This window comes from Desmodus rotundus, chromosome 12 (assembly GCF_022682495.2).
Source record: "Desmodus rotundus isolate HL8 chromosome 12, HLdesRot8A.1, whole genome shotgun sequence".
In the NCBI taxonomy this organism is placed as follows: domain Eukaryota; kingdom Metazoa; phylum Chordata; class Mammalia; order Chiroptera; family Phyllostomidae; genus Desmodus; species Desmodus rotundus.
Window position 1 is genome coordinate 91,672,431 of NC_071398.1, and position 13,931 is coordinate 91,686,361.

The following is a 13,931-nucleotide window of genomic DNA, read 5'->3' on the forward strand; positions in this document are numbered from 1 at the left end:
GTTGTATGAGTCGCAAAATACTCAAATCCAGATCTTATTTTAGATCCCCTGTTCTCTCCTTGCACATAACCTGCTCCACTGTTCTAAACATCTTCCTCTGGTCTCAACTTAGTATTCCAGTGTTTTTCCATGAACACCTGAAATTGAACATAATCTACTGCCAAAGAGCGTCCTTGTTTTGGAAACCAAAGAGTGTGTTTAGGTTGCCCTCTACTGGCAACTAACAAAGATTAGATTTTCAAATTTAGGAGCTCAAGGAGATAACCACCTACAGTATTGTCTTCAGCCCTTTGTGGCATTTATCTGCTGACCCCACCAGTTCTCATACCCTCTCCTGCTTCCTTGCTATAATATCATGCTTTATGTTTTGAAGTTCTTCCTACTAACCTTTGACCATTCCTTTTCTTCCCCTTTATTTTTTTTTTCTTGCTTGTGTTTGTTCCCTAAGGCTTAGTTCCTTGCTCTTTCTTTTTCTACCTTCTTCAGAGAATTTCCAAATTCTATCTGAAACTTGGGAAATTTATACTCTGTTCCTCTCTACGTTATCATTATCACCTCTTATTTTCTACTTCCTTATATTCCTTTTAGTCCTATTGTAAGCATTCTAATCCAAGTCCTTGTTGTCCCATACTTAAAAATACTGAAAAGTATATATTGCAGCACCATTAAATCCTACAAAAATACTACTTTCATTCTTCTATGAAAAGATTCTCTGTGACTCCTTCCTGCCTAAATGATCAAGCTTGTACTTTTCAGCATTTTACAATCATACTTCATCTATTCAGCTACATTTTCTAACTATAGTTCTAGTCACATGGCTTTTCTTTCTGCCCCTCATTTCCACCCTTCTGTCTTTACCGTGCCTCTGGCCTGTTCAAACATCCCCTTATCCTTTAGAAAGCTGCTCATGCTCAACTTTAAGGCTTCTCTTTCATTCCAATCCACTGTGATACATACTATCTCTAAATTTCAAATGTAGCCACATTATATCCTACATTTATTGTTATTTTTAGGAACATATAAAGTCAATGACTGATAAAAAATACTACTGCAAGTATTTAGGAAAAAAATTAAAATAGCTTATACATACTTACTCAGCTCTTTTCTGTGAGGAAACTGGTCTAAATTCACATCACGACAAATTCAATCCACTTAACCACCCTAAGAACAGGGACCATACCAATCCCAATTAACAGCTGGGGGCTAATATACAGAAATTAAGTTCTGTGGTGGAGGTTACATAGATGGCAAGTGGCAGAGCCAAGATTCCTATAGTTTGTAACTTGAAAATTACTTGTATACAAAGTATACTGAAGAGTCAAATAATTATTCTCCAACCAATTTTCCCCATTGTACTTGTAACACTAAGTCAGTGGTCATTAATTAACGTATTAATGTCGTTTTACTCTGTGTGCTCATTAAGACATTCCACAGGTTGGATCACATGAAATTATTGTTACTGCTGGTTTTTGCAGGTGAAAAATGATCGCCAGCCATTTCATTTGGTTCACCCTGACAGCATCTTAGCTCCAGTGCATTAAAACTGGAATGAAATTCATCTCACAGAAGCGGAAGCCGTACATACTGAGAAGTGAGGTGAGGCCGGCGCAGGGATATGCTCTGGCTGTTCTTCCACAGTCGGTTCTTCTGGCGGTTCCGAACTCCGTCCTCCTGGTCCATCATCTGTTCTAGAAGTGTCTGATCATCAGCATTCAGAGGGGCCACAGAGATGTCCCGCACAGCACGGAATTCACCACAGTTATTCAGATGTTCGTTCTCCAAGCGGAAGAAGTTCCACACAAATCGCCTTAGCAAAATGGAATAGAGTAGGCAAGTTACTTATAAAATACGAACGTACTACTGTAACCTGTAAACCTTCCTGTAGATCATGTTTCCACACACAGAAGCAAAAACAAGGAAGTGAGGGCTGGAATATTAAACTAAATTAGGAAAAGATGGCGTGGCAAGGGGGTAGGGGAACAAGAATGAAGTAGGCAAAGGGAAGGGACTCATGGAATGCAGTTTCATCGTAGTCATCCTTTCAGTTTACTGAACGTGTATTTATTGGGTGTCTACAACATGACAGGAAAAGGCACTGAACGAGACAGACCAAGCCTCTGTCCCAATGAGGTATGATTTCTAGTGGCAAAGACATAATAAGCAGTCAGTTAATGGTAAGTGTGCTAAAGAAAACAAAGCAGGGCAAGGGGATAGAGTATGCTTCTCTGAAGAGACATGGCATCTAGCAGAAATTGAATGATGCAAGGAAGCCAGTCATGTAAAATGCTCAAGGATATGTCCTAGGCAGACAGAACAGCGAGTACAAGGCCCCAAGTTGGAAAGGCATTTGGTGTCCTGAAACAACAGGAGGCGGTCAGCAGGGCTGAATAGGGAGGCTAAAATGGCAGGAGATGAAGAGGGCGAGGTAGAAAAGAGCCTGGTCCACGGAGGGCCTTAATGCCATAGTAAAGAGTTTAGATTTTACGTGTAATGGAAAACAAGGTGAGTTCTGAGCAGAAGAATGATGTGATTTGTGTTGAAAAGATCACTCTGTTTGCTGCACTGTGAACAGATGAGAGGGAGGCAAGAACAGCTGAAGGAAGTCTAAGCTGTTGCAGTAGTCCAGGGAAGAGATGGAAAGTTTGACGAAGGCAGTGGTGACAGAGATGATGAGAAATAGGCAGACTAAGGATTTATTTATGAAGATGGAGCCACAGGACTTTCTGGGATGTGAATGGTCTCGGGTTTTGGTCTCAGGATATGGTGACACCATTTACTAAAGATCTGGGTTGTTCCTATTAGGCTAGAACCATTAGATATTCAAGGGGGGGGGGAATTCAGTAGCTGGGTGGACATGAGTCTGCAGTTCAAGGGCGAGTCAGGGCTGGAGACAACAAAAAGGCAGTATTTCAAGTCCTGGGTTTAGGAATAATGTAAGTGGAGGAGAGATGATGGCAGAGGAAGGGGTAGAATCAGTGAGGGAGTAGAGAGGGAATAGTTACTGAGACAGAATTGTGTTTTTTAAAAAATCAAGTGAGGAAAGTGCTTTGCTGTGGGGTAAAACAAGTTGAGAACTTAATGTAGCAAAGTAGAGGGGCCGTATGATCCAGGAGCATAGATTCTGGGAGACCGTCTAGATTCGAATCATGGTTCCACCACTTACTAGGTATAATAACCTCAGATGAGTTCCTTAACCTATGCTCCAGTGTCGCCAATAAAATAGGACAGTAACTACCTACTTCACAAGACTCTTGTAAGCGTTCAGTAAGTTAATACATGTAAAGGGCTTGGAACTGTGCCAGGCACATAGGCAATACATGAGTGTTTGATATTATTATAGATTATTAAAAGTGATTTAGTATTGAGCATTGGGAAAAACACTTGAGTTGAATTAAAGGGAGATGGGGGCAGAGTAAAAGAATGGAAACAAGCAAGCACAGACATCTCTTACTTTGTTGCAAAGGAGAGCAAAACATGGGTGCTAGTTGGAGGAGGAAAGTAGATTCAGGGGAGGTTTTTTGCTTTTGTTTTAAATGGGTGATAGAACATCTGATAGTGTTACGTAAAATTTTTTTTAAAGAAATAACATAATCAAGAATGAAAAAGTAATTGAGATTTTTTTAACTAAAAAACCTTAATCTATAAAGCAGCATACACGAAAGAGAATTAAGTGGGTGGGGAGGGCCTGGTGGTGACGAAGAGTCTGGAAGGAGAAGGGTTGACAAGTGGTTTAGAGGGAGCACAGACAACCACAAATACACCATTTCTAGATTCTATCTTTATCTGTCCGGTTTATTTTTGTTTCTAGGTTCTACCTTATTTTATCAGGTCATCCTGCTAAATGTACCCATCCTGATGCAGAGGAATGTTATATGCCTGGTCTGAAAACATCTTTATTTCACCTCCATTTGTGAAACATATTTTCACTCAGTAGAGTGTTCCAGATGGGCAGCATTTTCTTTCAGCATACCGATAATATCATTTTAATGACTCCTGACTTTCACTGTTGCTGATGAGAAGTCAGCTGTCAACTGAACCACCACTTTTTTTGAGATAACCCTTTCTGTCGGGAGGCTTTGTTTTTAAATAAGTATTTAAGTTCAAGCATAACACACATATTAAAGTGTGCACATAGGAAGTGTGCAGCTTGTTATTATAAAGTGATCACACTGTGTAACTGCCTCTCAGAAGTAAGAAATATAACATTACCTTACACCTAAGCAGCCTAAATTTATAGCCCCCTATGTTATCATTTAGGAAATTCATCAATTTACCTTTCATATTTAGCTCTGCAATGCACCTGAAACTGATTCTGCATACAGTCTGCTGCAGCAGATTCATTTTCTCCCCTACATGGTTGTAGCTGATTCAGTATCGTTATTAAAAGACCTGTTTTTCTTGAGCTACTTAGCTACCTTTGTCATAAGTTAGGTAGTGTCAATGCATGTGTGGATGTTTTGGACTTCCTAGTCTGCTTCAGTGGACACTGTTTTGCTTCACCAATACCAGACACTGTCTTAGTTACTGTAACTATATAATAAATGCTGATGTTTGAGAGTATAAGTCCTTCAACTTTGTTTGTCTCAAGATGGTCTTGGCTTTTTTGATCCTTACTATTTCCATATAAATTATAGAACTGGCTTGTCATTTTTCACACACATACATCTTTCACTAAATTTATTCCTAGGTATTTGACATATTCTGATGTTATTCAAAATGGTATAGTTTTTAAATTTTTCATTTTCTAGTTGTTTGTGACTTTTTTAGAATGCTAATTAACATTGATATCAACCCTGTATTCAGGGACACAGCTACAATAACTTTAATATTGTATTTGTATATTCTTTTCAATTTCTCTATATGCAATCATGTCATTGGTAAGTAATTATAGTTTTGTTTTTTCCTTTTTAACCCTTATACTGCCCCGCCTCACTGCACCTCATTGCAGCTCTACTTACATGTACAATGCTAAATGGTGACAGCAGGCATACTTATCTTACTTCTGATCTCAAGGGAGAGCTTACAATGTTTTGCCGTTAAATACCATCTTGTTTATCTTTTTTGTAGATAACCTTTTTTCATAAATAGGTACTGACTTATTTCAACAGTTTTCTACATATATTGAGGGTTTTCCCCCTTTATTCTATTAATATGGTGAGCTATGCAGACTGATTTTTAAATGTTAAATGATTTTAAATATTCATCTTATGTTCCTGGAATAAAACTAACTTGTTTGTGATATATTATCCCTTTTATAGATTGTTGGATTCATTAGCTCATATTCAGAATTTCTGCATCTCTATACATGAAATGGGTTGGTTTTCTTGAAATGCCCCTGTAGGTTTAGATATCAAAGTCATGCTGGCTTAATAATATGAACTTGGAAGTGCTCCTTTTATTGCCACTCTTCCCTGGAAGAGTTTCTGTAAAACTGATCGTATTTCCTCCTCATCTATTTGGAAGACTTCCCCGGGCCTGTAGTTTTCTTTGTGGGGAAGATTTTAATATGGATCTAATTTCTTTAATAGATATAAGGCTATCTGATTTTCTGTTTCTTCTTTATTGGTTTTGGTAAACTGTGCTTTTTGAGGAAGTTGTCTATTTCATCTTTATTTTTAAACTTACTGGCATAAAATTACTCAATATCATCTTAGTCTTTTAAAAAATCTTTATTATTTTTTACATTTGTAATTTGTGCCTACTTTGCTTTTTCGCTTGATCTGTCCTGTTTAGACATTTTATCAATTTTATTAGTCTTTTTAAAGAACTTTGTATGTTTGTTTTCTATTCCATTAATTTCTGTTCTTTATTTCCTTCCTTCTTCTTCCTTTTGGGTTTGACTTTTAAATTTTTCTAATTTCTTGGGCTGTATACTTTTCTAATATATACATCTAAGGCTACATGCTTCCTTCTAACCATGGCTTTAGCTGCAACCCACATTTTCTTTCATCACATTTTCAATTTCATTCTGTTCAAGGTATTTTTTAATTTCCATTTTAATTTCAACATTGATCCATGGGTTATTTAGACAGGTACTGCTTAATTTCTAAGTGTTTGGGAATTTTCAGGTATATTTTTGTGATTTTTAATCCTCTAAAATTTCCTTTATGGCCCAACATAAGGTTAATTTTGTTAAACGTTCTACATGCATTTGAAAGAACGTGTATTTAGTAGTTGTATGCAGTGCCCTGCATTTGTCAATTCGGTCATGTTGGTTAACTGACTACTGAGAAAAGTATATTAAAATCTTCCTCTAAAATTATAAATTCATCTATTTCTATTTTTTAGCAATGTCATATTTTTAAGCTATGTTTTTAGGTGCATACAAATTTGAACTGGCTATCACAATTGAACTTAAGTCTTTATGGCAAATTTCTTTAGCACAAGATTGGCTTTAGTGCCCTGCTTATGTGGGGTACCTGCTTTCACTGAGATTTTGGGTTATCTTGTCAGATCATTTTTGTTTTTTAGGAAGACTTAAAAACATTATCCAGAGGGTTTTTTTTTATTGTTGTTTCTAGTGAGAAAGTTAGGCTGACAAACTAAGACGACAAATTACAAAAAATGATTCTCAAAAGATTTTAATTTCTGTTCTAAGACTTTTTGCTACCCCAGTTCTACTCATGGTCCTTCTTATGGAGCCCAATTCTGAAAAAGCTTATATGTCATCATTGGTACTTATTTAACTTTGTAAGGCTTAATCTCTTAGTTTTGTAGGATTTTCCAGCTCTGAGGGTAACACTGAGAAAAGTTGTAAAATTTAAGCTTTTCAAGTGTAAGTTTTAATAAATGTCAATTGGGACATCTTCTAGGTAAAAAGCATCTTTGATAACCTTTTCAGTAGTTTGCTTACCGGAAAACCTCAAGGGGAGCAAAGACAGTAGCAATGATGTCCCCAGAATGAGGCAACAAAGTCGTGGAGGTAATTGAGATTTGGACAGTCCAAGCAAAGCGCAGTATCACATCCTCTATGATGGCACAGTAGTAGTAGGCCTGAGGAATAATAAGCAAATTGAGTACCCCTATCACCATGCTTCACACAAATAAGTACACCTATAACAGCAACAAGACTGTTATACACCTTACCAACAAGCTCAGGTTCAGGAAGAAAAGGTTTTATTCTATTTTATATTTTTAAAAGATTTCAAAAATTTAGTTTTATCTTCTTAAAGGGTATAATACTTACTCATTATGAAGCTTAACTGAATTTTAGTAACCATTTAACACATATATTTCATTCCCATATATTTTATATATATATGTATAGTAGGCTCTCTTCTAACCCCAGAAATACAAGCCAGATGAGATCCTCAATCTAATTGAGATAACAGTTCCAACATGTATGTGATATGCTAATGACTCAACAGCTAATATTAGAGAAGATCAACAGATTTATTAACTGTGTTATTTGCTAACTGCTTTACCCTGTATTTGAAGGAGGTTTTGCCTTGCTTTTTGATATCAGTAGATGAAATTAAGCTTGGATTTCACAAACATGGTTGAATTCAAGGAACGTCCATTTTTACATGGGGAAAACCACTCAACTAACCAATTCTTTCAGGCACTGCTATCCAGTATTTAGGAGTCCAGTGTTAGCTATCCAAGCTGTGCATGAACTGCCAATAGAGCAGAACTGTAACTCATGGATTTGTTCATTATTAATTTCAGAATAATCAGCTCTTTAAAGAACGAAAATTCTTCCTGGAATTGGGTGTGGGGCTCAATATTATGCACTGTTAATCCCTAGGAACTGATTTTAAGGCTCTTAGAGCCATGTTCTTAATTTTTAAATGAAGCTCCACTGGACTCCACAAATAGATTTTTCCCTTTTCAAGTGGAATGATTTTTATTCCACTATTTACCTTTTCAAAATTGAAAGGGTTGTGGCTATCCAAAACACCTGCAAATTATGATGTAGAAAAGCATATAATTTATATTCTAAGGTCACGAAAATATGTAATAATAAATAAATGGATCAAAAGATCCTATTCACTAATTTTATTACACAGAAAACAGTAAGTTATAACAACTATTTAAAGGAAGAATGGATTAATATTTACATAAATATACAAACAGTTCATATAAGCAATATGTATAATAAGATATAAATGTGTTCTATTTCTGAGTCAGGTAAGAACCATAGAAGGAGCAAGAAGGCACATACATTTGGTGCGCACCAAAAGGACAATTTTTACCTGAGCTCATGTCTGCTCTCTGACTTCTGCTTACCATTACTGAATTTCTTTTCTTTTTTAAAGATTTTATTGTTTATTTTTAGACAGAGGGGAGGGAGGGAGACAGGGAGAGAAACATCAATGTGTGGTTGCCTTTCATGTGCTCCCCACTGGGGACCTGGCCCACAACCCAGGCATGTGCTGTGACTGAGAATTGAACTCGAGACCCTTTGGTTCTCAGGCCAGTGCTCAATCCACTAAGCCACACCAGCCAGGGCTGAATTTCTTTTCAAATTAGATTTATGGAGGTATGTCTAGCCTCTTGGTCATATATTCTAAGTCTGCATACTGATATTTTTGCTACAGCTTGCACAAGATGGATCACTGTCAACAAATACCCTTTTTCCTGCCTTCATTTGCTTATCTGAAGTTACATATCATCCTTTGTACCCGCTCTACCATTTATCTTCAATCCTCACACTTGCAAACAGCCTTCTGTACTCAGAAACTGAGTATTACACATTCACAAAAGTACCATTTTGAGGTACTGGTGACATTCTGACATAGTATAAAATATTAGGGACCCAACCTATACTCCTCTCCCAATCACGGAATTTTAGAACTGGGAAAGGATCAAGAGATAACCTAGTACAACACCCTGCATTACAGAATAGAAAACACTGTAGTCTGGTTACCTAGTGTTATGTAGCTAGAGTGCGAGCTTGGATTACAATTCACTTATTAAGATCCCCAGTTCATTGTTTGATTTCTTTTCAATATATGATAAAGACACTCTTGTTTTTTTGACTTTTTAATTCATTCTCTCATGTTGTTATTCATATATACATAAATCCTAAAATAATTCCTGAGGAATTATCCATATATTTTCAGATTGAATTGGCACTTTAACCACAGCTGGTTGAAATAAATGAAAGCAGCAGCTTTCTTGATGCACCACGCAACCAGGCACTCCCTTTCCTGTGCCTTCACAGCACTGCTCACTCAGTCAAGTATTTATAGACTCATTCCACAGACACTAAGTCTGCTATACGTCAGGAACTAGGCAGGGCAGTCAGGGGTAGGGACACCTACACAGATAATTATAATACAATGATAACTGCTACAGTGAAGCTTGCACAGGGTACAGTAGGATTAGGATGAATAACTAAATATGCTTAGACTAAAAAAGAAAGGCTTCTTTGAGAAAGTAACACTAAAACTGACTTTTAAAAGAGAGGAAAGAGAATTTGCAAGTCAGACAAAGGGGAGAGAGGGCATTTGAGTGGAAAGAATTGCATATTCAAAGATACATCATAAATTATAGTAAGCTATTTGTTTCTCACATTTAGTCTTTATTACATTGTATTGCAATCTGTTTACTTATCTGTTTATAATATAGTTCATGGCCTCTTTAAGAACTAGAATTTCATTTTGTTTTCATTTTCTACAACGCCCAGCATATAGTAAACACCTGAGATGTTTCTGCTGGCTGAATGAATCAGTATTTTTTTAGTAAAGTTATTCTTTCTAAACATATTAGGTTGCAATTAGGTATATATTGTAATAGGATTTAGCTGGTGATATACTTTGTTTTGGTTGTTTGCTTTGCTTTTTTTAAACAAACACAAACACTGTACATACTTTTTGGGGGTACACAATCTCTTCTCGGAGGAAGGTGTTTTCTCCCGCATTCTTATCAAAGAGACCCCAGTCCATCTTCAGGTCCCAGATGAGGGTGTAGCAGGAACTGATGATACAAAAGACAACCCACAGGTAAAAGAACACCGTGGTGTCTGAGTGACCTCGTTCTGGAGAAAGGGAGGGAAAGGGAAAATTACTAGATTCACATACAATTCTTCATTAAATAAAACTAATTAAAGAACAGAGTCTTCATACAGTTCCATAAGGGAAGTAAGACTCTAAACAAATCTCACTAGTCGGATCATTGTCTCACAAACGTTAAATAAAAATCTGAATCCCCTGAAGTCCCAACTAGTCATCAAACTCATACAATTTGTACGAATGTGCATTTGGGGTTTTGGAGGCTCTTGTTGAATACACCAAAATCCAAATAATTGCAGTGCAGGGTTTTAATATTACAAAAAATGTTATTTTAATTTCTGCCATCAGGTGGCAGCTTAGGGTCAAAGATGAAAAACTTTTCAAACACTCATAAGGAATGTACTGCATTTGCTTCAAAAAATTCTTGGATTGTTTTCACTTTAGAACATTTCCTTCATACACTTATATCTTGTCAATACTTATTGTGATGGTAATCAGATAATTTCCTAGATAAAATACCAGAAATTTATCCTTAAGGACATGAATAAAAGCAAATTTCTCTCAAACCACAAAGTAAAGCATGATATTTTGCTTCTTACAGAGGTTAGTGATGCAAAAGCCCAATGTGACTTTATGTTTGGAACACTATCGAGCAACTTTTGGCTTTTACTGAGAACATAAAGTATGCTTTATCAGAATAATAAAAATAATTTGCAAGTGTACTTATACAATTTAGTCTTTTCTCCCTGCCTTAAGTGCTTCATATGTTCTCTAATGAAGTTCTTCTTTGTTAAGTTCGAGAGTCATCATATTATTCATGTTCTCTAGGTGCAAGATATAGGCATATAACTACTAATATGGTCCTTGATCAGCAGGGAAAAAAAGATACAAAACATCTAATTCAAAGAAAGTTTAAATTTTGGTTAATTTCCCAAAGGCATAGAAAGTAAATGATATATCATGCATTATTCACAACACTTTCTATTAAAATAAACAAGTGTTATTAATCATTTTCAGGTATTAAAGTGTTAAGTACAGTATGATTCAAAGGCACCCTTTGGCCATTTATAATCTTGTAAGTGAAACAACATTTGTTATTGATGATAAATTTGAACTCAAAATGAATTATAAACAAAGGACTATGAGAACATCAAGGAGAACTGGAATGCTTCCAACAGTAGGAAATAAGAGGAAGTAGCATTTGAGTTATTTCTAGAAGGATAAATAAATAGTGCTGCAAAAGTCAAGCAGATGAGTCAAGGCCATTCAAGGTTGAAGGAAGATAATGAAAAGGCATGAGGGTGGGAAAGTGCAAGACGTATTTGAGAAGCTGCAAGTAATCTAAATCTAGCATGGGTGAAATATAGAAGGCGCAAGGGAATGGGTATGAGTTGAAATGAGGTGGAAAAGACATTTTGTGTCTGACAGTGGAATGCCTTCTTGGGCCTTAGGATCAGATCTGTATTTTAGAAAAATAACTGGTTGGCAGGGTGCTTGCATCAGAATTAGTTGGTTAAAAAAAACATCTCAGACCTCCAGTGTTGTGTTAAGTCAGTTTGTACTAGCTCATGAAAGCCAACTGTTAAATTTTCAAAAACGTTGTAAGCTGGTTGTTAAACATGGTCATTATTAAAAATGAAATTACATAAACTTACAATCAATTAAAACAAAGATAATAAAAACTCAAAATTCATCACTTCCTAATTATTTTACTAAATTTTGCTACCATCATTCTTACAGGTTATGTATGTTTATTGTAGCTATATGATGGAAACACTAGACAAATGTTATCCATTTTTCCCCAACATTCAATGTTATCATCTTAATAGTTTGAAACTGGCCCTGGTGGAAGTATTTACACCATGGAAATCTGCAAGCACTGCAAATCAGTCCCTCTCAGCACTCCCACCCAAGAACTGGTGTGTTAAACAGATACCAGCACACCACTGTTCATCTTCTTGTCCTGGAAAGTCAGTGGTAGGGAAGAGAAACAAATATTTTTAAAACAGTCCACAAATGGTTCTAATGAGCAGCAAAGTTTGAATACAAAGACATTTTGAAGTTTAAATTACTTCCACCAAAACTTTTTGATCAAAAGCAAATTGGGTTGGCCCTGGCCAGGTGGCTCAGTTGGTTGGAATGTCATCCCATATACCAAAAGGTTATGGGTTCGATTTCCGTTCAGAGCACATACGTAGGTTGTGTGGGTTTGATCCCCGGGAGGCAACTGATCCATGTTTCTCTCTCACATCAATGTATCTCTCTCTCAAATCAATAAACATATCCTCACGTGAGGATAACAAGAAAACAAGCAAATTGTGTTGAATATTTATAATATAACACTGTGCCATATGAATCAACTTAAAAGGCCTAACAAAACATTTCTTATCTAGGTTTAGTTGGATGTGTTCTGAAATATGTTTACTTCATTCTGATATAGTTCAATTATAAGCATCATGGTTGCATTAGAAAAATCCTATAACTCATCTACTATGGTTTACAAAGAATAAAGCAAATTAGCAACTTAACAAAATACACACTCTTCTCATATTTCCCAAACAAGATCAACACAAAGAGATGAAGACAAGTGACTTAGCTGGAGATTATATATGCAACACTTTATAAATTTAATGCTTAACTTTACACAACAATAAGCCATTATTTTGTTTGCCAGAAAAAACAATGAAATGAGAATATAGTTAAAGATAAATTCAGCAAAAGGTAACAGGTAATATCGAGTCTTATTCCCTAGATAGCTAATTTTTCTTTCCTAATTACTGAAATCATTGAGTTCAAATTATTGTATAAAAGGAGATTCTTTTGGCAGGGGGAGTAAAAAAAAAGAATTAAAAATAAAACTAAAAGCAATGTGCTAATTTTCTTTTATTTGTCTTAGATTTTAAATACAAGTCCTATCCTTAGAGTATAATTCTTAAAATGGTACAATGGGTCAAGTGACTGACTCCCTTCTTTCTAAGGCCATATTATTTCTATAAAATTTCCATGACACATACACAAGGACTTACTGACTTTTAGAAAGCCAAATATTTTAACAGAATATTTTAGAATAAGTAGTGTTTTATCTTATGGACTTCTTCAAACAACGATCAGCATACACCTGATCTACATATGCTACATTTTGGTCTCTTTTTAATTATTACCCTTATTTGATCTTTTCTATCTCCCAAATGAGAAAGTGATTCCCCCTGAAATCATCTGCCTTCATTGGTATGCAGCAGATGTGCTAGAAAAATATTATCACTTTAGGCAAGCAATTATATTTAATTCTCTCTTGGCTAACTCTGGTAGCCTACTTTAATGATGTTCAGAATCACAGAAAATCAAGTCATTGTTATTCTACCCCTAAGCTTCTATTACACACCTGCCATGTTAGAAGCATAATTCACACTGGACATATTTATGGTGATGGCATCTACTGAATATAAAACAAATAAAAATAAGATTCTTGGAGTTTTGTACCCATAACCATCATAGATAGGAAGGATAAAGCAAAACAATATGCCAGGAAAAGTGCTAAGAAAGAAACCAGAAAAATTAACACATAGAAGTCACCCTGAACCATATTTCAGGGAGGACATTTTAAAACTGAAAGAAGTGGCAATGTATGAAGAAAAAGTGAATAGTCTTATCTTCAACCCAAACCTTCCTACTCTGGTCATAATTTGCTAGCTGTAATTTGAAATTACGTAAGAAACCAAACAACAGACTGGACACCGTTTTCAAAGCCCAAAGATATATAGGTAAACAGTATGAATGAGTTTGGTATCTACTAAATCCTAGTTCTATTCCTATTACCTAAAAAAATCAAACCACTGAATTAAGAGATTAATATGGCTTCTGAAAATTAATGGATATAGGTATTTCCCTGACCGTTAGTAGATCTTAGCTAATACGTGAGGTCCCATGTATTAACTCACCTTCTCAGGCGACTACCATGTTCATCCTCAGGGCACG

The 13,931-nt window shown here is 35.8% G+C and overlaps 1 protein-coding gene across 2 annotated transcripts in view; it reads right to left on the reverse strand.

Annotated features, from left to right (window-relative positions):
* XPR1 (xenotropic and polytropic retrovirus receptor 1) overlaps positions 1-13,931 on the reverse strand; it is a 135,962-nt gene that overhangs the window by 6,707 nt on the left and 115,324 nt on the right. For both annotated transcript variants that reach the window (XR_011650689.1, XM_024552933.4), the window contains exons 12-14: positions 9,816-9,982; positions 6,854-6,993; positions 1,586-1,807 (exon numbers count right to left, since the gene is read on the reverse strand). Coding sequence is in view for 1 of the 2 variants with exons in the window: in XM_024552933.4 (XP_024408701.1) it covers positions 1,586-1,807; positions 6,854-6,993; positions 9,816-9,982 (529 nt within the window). In the remaining variant the exon portion in view is untranslated. The remainder of the gene's footprint in view (positions 1-1,585; positions 1,808-6,853; positions 6,994-9,815; positions 9,983-13,931) is intronic.